General features: G+C 51.0%; 1 protein-coding gene across 4 annotated transcripts in view; it reads right to left on the reverse strand.

The window, feature by feature from the left end:
* LGR5 (leucine rich repeat containing G protein-coupled receptor 5) overlaps nt 1-3912 on the reverse strand; it is a 112252-nt gene extending 108340 nt beyond the window's left edge. For 2 of the 4 annotated variants that reach the window (XM_032493762.1, XM_032493759.1), the window contains exon 1: nt 3335-3910. In XM_032493762.1, coding sequence (XP_032349653.1) covers nt 3335-3546 — 212 coding nt within the window. In that variant the 5' untranslated portion in view covers nt 3547-3910. Of the gene's footprint in view, nt 1-3334 lie in introns of all 4 variants that reach the window. The other 2 variants (XM_032493761.1, XM_032493760.1) reach the window with 2 other exon arrangements.
* Between the last annotated feature and the right edge of the window lie 2263 nt (nt 3913-6175).

Genomic DNA, 6175 nt, shown 5'->3' on the forward strand with positions numbered 1-6175 from the left:
AGTAGAGGGAGCTTACTTTTAAGACCCTGTTAGCAAAAATGTCTACATTCAATGCATTAAAATAACTTATTACCTATTATAAGATTAGATGCTAGAACAACTTTGTTTCTGACAGATCACTTGTCATAGGTTTAGATGCATTAAACGTGGTAAACAATTGTCTGCTTTTATGTCTTAACCTTGGTGTGTTCCTTAGTTTCTGCTGAGTGAACTTTACTAGCCCTTGTTGTAAAACCAGGGCCCATAATCACTAGCAGAGAGAGAGGGGAACCGAGAGAGACAGAGGGGAAGAGGGAGAAAGAGAGAGAGAGGGGAGATTAAGATTGAAAATTTCCAGTGTTTCTACTATGCATGTTCAGTGGTCCAATTACAGATCCACTGGAGAATGCAGTTCAGTCAGAAAAGAGAGTTCATATTAATGTTTGCATGGCCTTAAGATTTAGCTTTCCTGGGGAAGAAAGATGCTAAAACTGTGCCTAAAGAGCTCTAGCCTTCTATTCTCTACCTACGAGCTGGACTAGCCAGTTATCAGATCGTGGCAACTCTATTTGCCAAATGTGTACAGCTGGAACTCGCCATCATCAATCTGTTTGAAGAAAATGAAATGCTTGTTCTTTTGTGGCGAGGGGAGGAAGATTAAGAGATAACATTTTGACTCAAAGAAATGGTGATAACCTACTACAAACAATAAAAGATAGCAGTCTGGCCTTTTCACCCACATCAGTCTTTGCACACTGCAACTTTCTCATCAAAGCTTTAATTACCGCCGGGCCTCGGCAGAGCAGGGCTGTAACTTAGTGTTCCCTTTCAAGAGCAAAGGGAAGTTATTTCCTAAAATAAGAAAAGCAGTAAAAACACATGCTTATTTATTTGAATAGAGTACATAAAGATGTCTCTCTAATGGTTTGAATGCACAAGCGAAGGAGGAATGGTGACGTAATTCTAGGTGTAACCAAAAGAGGGCACCATCTCCCCTCAAAGTCGGCATAGAGTTCTTGTGGTTGGAAGAACAAAATACCAAAAAAAACCAAACCCCTCAGTCGACCGAGGAAGGGCATCCGATGGCCTCTGGCATTTTGTCTTCCACAAGGAGACCCAATTCTGAAATCGCACGTTACGAAGACCATTAGTCTGATTATTTACTTCAGGACAGATTTCTACACGTAACACTCATATTCCTTGACATGTTAACCATTAGATGCAAGTCTGTGACATTCACTCGTGACACTTTTCACAGACACTCTGAGTTTCACATTTTCTAGGACCCTGAGAAAATTTCCCCTTGGGCCAGGATACAGGCTGTCATCAAACAGCTTGAGAGTAAGACGACAGTCAACTTCCTAATGGTATCTTAACTCCAAGGGGTTATCTAGAATGATAGGTAGATAGGGAACAGTGGCAGGAAGAGCTTCTGAGCACATGGAGGGCGCAGTTAAATGCATTTGAGGTATGTGGGAAATGATTTGAAGCAGGATTTTATGCCAACTTTTAGTAACAGAAGCCTAACAAATATTCATTCTTTCAAGTGAGAGAGAAAAAAAAAGTCCAGACACTGTTCATAAATTTATTTTCTGTATCCTTCAACAGGTTTTATAACAAATGTACGATTTAAATAGCCAGGTAAGGGTTTGGCGGGCTCACTGTGCTCCCCTCCCTTGTATATGGCCAATTTCTTCAGGGTGATGGGGAAGGAAAGTTCTAGGCCCTTAAGTGCAATTGCCAAACTGCTCTCAAGAAATTCATGATACAGGAGAACACATGCTTCTTGAATCACGGAGTTTAGCAGTAAAACCAGAGAGACTGGGGACGAGTATTTGACTTTGTAGTACAGACAGCTGTTTAGGAGGAGGACATGTGAATTCGTAGAGAACGACTCCTTAAGGACAGCAGATTTCCATCATTGTAAAAATATCAGGACACCAGGCAATAAGTGCAATGGAAGGGAAACGTGGTGGGGAAATAGATAATTTTATAATCCTTTCTGATAAGGAAAGCAGCCAAAATAGTTTTGTGGTAGGTGAGGAAAATCTAGCAGGGTAATCCCTCTCTTTCAACGCAAAATCAAAGCAAGTAAAAAAGAATCTTTTTTTCTTCCTCACTCCGTCTCTAGAAAAAGAATCACTATCTAGTGCAAAGCGTTGTGCAAGCCTCTTCATGTTTCTTGCCTCCAGAAAACAACTAAACAGAGGAAAGACAGTTCACAAACATCCCAACTCTCTCCTGCCAAGGTACATCAGAGAAGCCGAAACTGGGATTGCGTGGGTTTGGGGTGGGCTCACCGCGGTGCCTCACATGAAAACCTCAACGGGTGACCTTGTGCCCCCTTTCCCGAGTAGCCCCGACCCTGGTCTCTCTGCCCGAAGGGGGCGAGCCCCAGATTCTCCATAGTGGGAGGGAGAGTTGTCGCCTTCGTCCCCAAGAATCGAGTTCCCTCTGGGCCACCTCATCCACCCAACCACCTGTTACCCTCCGGGCCTGGATTTTCCAGAGACAAAATTATGAAAAGAGCCGCTGCCTCGTCTCCGCGGTTGGGGCTTTGTGGGGAGGACCCCTGAGGGATGACAGAGAGCTTCAGGTCTCCACTTGGGTGTTGGCGTCGCTGTTTACCCGCCCCGCCGCCTTCAGCCCACTTCCCTTTTCCTCCCCGGGAGGAGGAGATGGTTAAAGATTACACCGTGGCTGCGGGCACTTCAAAGGGCGGCTCGGGCAGCCAAAGGTAAAGATAACGTTCTGGCAGCTCTAATCGGGGTTTGTGGTTGCCACACTTAAATCACTTCATTAAAAAAAAATAAAAGAGAAAGAAGCAAATAATAGCAAAAGTCTACATCACGCGACCGTGCAAGGGATGCAGAGTAAGGTCTTTTGGGGCTGGACAAGTCGGAATTCTCCTTTGGGGAAACTTTTCACAGCCCATCTCTTCGTGGAACGCGACAGGACAGGACGCGGAGGGGAGGCTGGGGCAGGGACCAACTGGGCAGGCCGCCCTTGGGTTCCAGGCTCAGCGACCCAAATGCCTGCGTTGGAGGCAACTGCGTGCACTCGGAGGAATTCGCGCTGCGACCTGCCTAGAGCTGGACCGCGAAGCTGCGGCGCGCCAGCGCTTTCCCGGGGTTGCCCTTGAAGTCGAGTCTCTGCGGGCCCAGAAAGTGCGGGCCCGTGCTCCCCTGAGACACGTGCGTTTCCCAGGGGCCCAAACACGCCTGGCCAAGCCGCCCTTTGCAAACTCTCCCGCCCCCTCCGGAGCAAGCGGGAGCCGAGGAGCCCCCACCTGGGGCCAGCCTCCCTCCCTCCCTCCCTCGGCCCCCTTCCCAGAGAGGAGCGGGGGCGCACTTACAGGTAGGAGGTGAAGACGCTGAGGTTGGAGGGCAGCTCCGAAAGCCCCAGGTCCGAACAGTCCACCCTGAGCAGCATCCTGCCGTCCGGCTCGCACTGACAGTGAGCGGGGCAGCCCCGCAGCAGCGCACCCTGCCTGGGCGAGCCGCCCCCGGCCGCCAGCTGCAGCAGGACGGGCAAGGACAGGAGCACGCCGACCGAGGCGGTGTCCATGGTGCCCGGGCAGGGGGCGGCGAGCGGGGCGCGGTGGGAGGGCAGCGTCGCGCTTGCGGAGGACGCGGGCGCGCCAGGCGCGGCTCGGCGGGCTTCTGCGGCTCCGCGGGCGCCGGCAGCGCGGGGCGCCGCGCTCCTGCCCGGCGGGGGCTCCGAGGAGAAGCGCCGCGGGGCCGCGCCGCGCCCCTGCCGCCACGCGGGCCTCGGGAGCGGCCCTGGCTGCAGCCGCCGCGGGGGCCGTGAGCGCTGCTGCAGCCGGCGGCCTGCTCGGTGTGGAGCAGCATCTCCGCTCGCACGCTCGTTTTTTAAAGCGCTCCAGCCCGAATTGCGCGCCCAGTGACGTCAGCGCAGCCCGGCGTCCCAGGCACCCCCCGCCCGGCCCCGCTTTCCCTCCTCCGACCCCCTCCCTCCCTCCCTCCCGACTCCGCGGCTGAGGCGGCGCGAGGTGCCGGCGAGTTCTGAGCGCTCGGGCTTGGCCGCCGGGGCGCGGGTTCGGGCGCTCAGCGCCGCGTGAGGGGCCGGGGACGCCCACCCGCACCGCCTCCCGCGTCCTGGCGAGCCAGGTCCGAGAGCCGAAAGGGACCTGCTTCGGACGGACACAGGCGGACGCGCAGGGGCCGAAGGCTGCGGCACGCGCCCTCGGAGCCCGCTTCAAATAATGGAGGGAACACATGGAGTGCTTAAAAAAAAAAAAAAAAAAACAAAAAACAAAAAAACAAAACCCAGTCCAGGAAAACAGTTACACCGACAGGGTAAGGAGGCAGGCGTCCCCTGGCGAAGGATGGGTGGCCTTTTTGATCCTTACCTCACGCCGTCCTGTCTGGCCCGCTTTTGCCCTAAAATCGAAACGCTGGGCTAACTGCTAAATACGTGCAGCTGGTGAGCAAGCGATCCAGTGCTGTCGAACTCGTGGGGTAAGAAGGCCAAGTGGCTTTTTTTTTTGTTTTTCCCCCAAGTGATTTAGGATCCTCTAGGAAGCCAGCTTTAGTAAAACAATGCCGGACAGACAGACAGATGGACGTTTGCTTTTGTTCGGCGGCCTTTTCAGCCGAAGCAGTCCCGGGCTCTGTGAGGAGGTGCAGTCCCACCCAGGTGAGAGGCGCTGGGCTCCGGGAACCCAGTGCAAGGTGCGTGTCCTCACGCTCGGCCAGAGTGGCCCACAGCGAACCTGCAGGAGAAAGGACGAAAGGGAGTTAGGAGGCTGTCTCCGAGAGAAGGCCTCAGCGAGAAGCAAGTCAAAGTTTGCAGACCTGACTGGCTAAAAGAGGTTCCGGCCCCAGCCTGCCACTTCAGCTCGCAAAAATGGGCAGTTTTCACTCTGGGGCACAATGCCTCTTTGCTTCATGAAGGTGGGGAACCCTTTAGCTTAAGGCCTCTCTTAGTCTTTCTCCACTAAGCCCATCCTGCTGAGTTTCCCATACAATCTTCTGAATTTTACAATTGGAAAGATTTTTTTTTTCTTTGTGGTTATTTACTCTCCTTCGTTTAGGAAGTGATTCCCCAAACCTGGCTGACCACCTGTGAAACATTTAAAAATATAGATTCCTGGACCTAAATCGGTATTCTGAACATGCTCTTTTCTAGGGTGAATCCCATCACTGGCAAGCTTGTAACGCTCAGGTTTAGGTGGAAGGAGAGTGTGGCTAAGCTTTCTATCCTCCATCCTCTTCATTTTGCAAATAAAGGAACGGTGGCCCAGAGATTTCGGAACATTAGACAGTGGCTGCTGAAAACTGTGAGTTAACCCTGGTTTCTGAATATCAGTGCTGAATTCTGGTCTGCCCCTTCACTTGTCACTTTGCACATCACATCCACGACGGTCCGTTTGCTTATTCTAACACGATTCTTGATTCTCCCAGCCATTCCTTCCATGTTTATAGAATGCCTTAGTAATTACCTATTTTCCTTCCCCCCTTTTTAACCTATCCTCAGATTGCTTATTTTGTAGGGGCAATTCGACTTACTCTTTATGTAAAATCTCCCATAACCATAATCTACATTAATCACCAAGCAACAAATCTTTGTAGAAGAGCTACAGTCATGATGCAACATGGAATTTACCTGTCCTCACGGAGCATGCAGTCTACCAGACTGCACAGGAATCCCAGGAGTCTCACTGTATCTTATACATACCGCACAATTGAGCCCTCAGGTTTCTTGAATACTATTTGTTTTGTTTTGTTTTGTTTTCCTAACTTTATGGTGATGGCTTTGAAGACAGGGACTCGGCCACTAGTTTTTACCTGTAGGACTCACACTATGGACTAATGATAGCGAGACCTTAACCAATATTTATTGACTGACTGATTTACCAACCCAGGCATCCAAATCTGGTGGTGTCCACCATCTTACTAAAGACTCTCAGCAACAGTTTTTTTTATGACATCAGGGTTCCAAAAAGAGCGTAGCACTTTGGTTGTGGAATGAATCGGGCAAAACTGGATTTGAATCTAGGTTCTGACAGTTTTAAGTGTTTGATCAGAGGGACAGGATGAGCCTAAGGCTGCGTAAAGGAGGATTAGGAATCACCTAGGTAGTTCTAGGTGTGAAAATGTCTGGCACTTGGCCTAGAGCAGAGTAGATTTTCAGCCTATGTTCGTGCTTTTCCTCTTCCGTTCAGGAATTGAAG

The sequence above is a fragment of the Camelus ferus genome, chromosome 12, assembly GCF_009834535.1.
Source record: "Camelus ferus isolate YT-003-E chromosome 12, BCGSAC_Cfer_1.0, whole genome shotgun sequence".
NCBI classification, from domain to species: Eukaryota; Metazoa; Chordata; class Mammalia; order Artiodactyla; family Camelidae; genus Camelus; species Camelus ferus.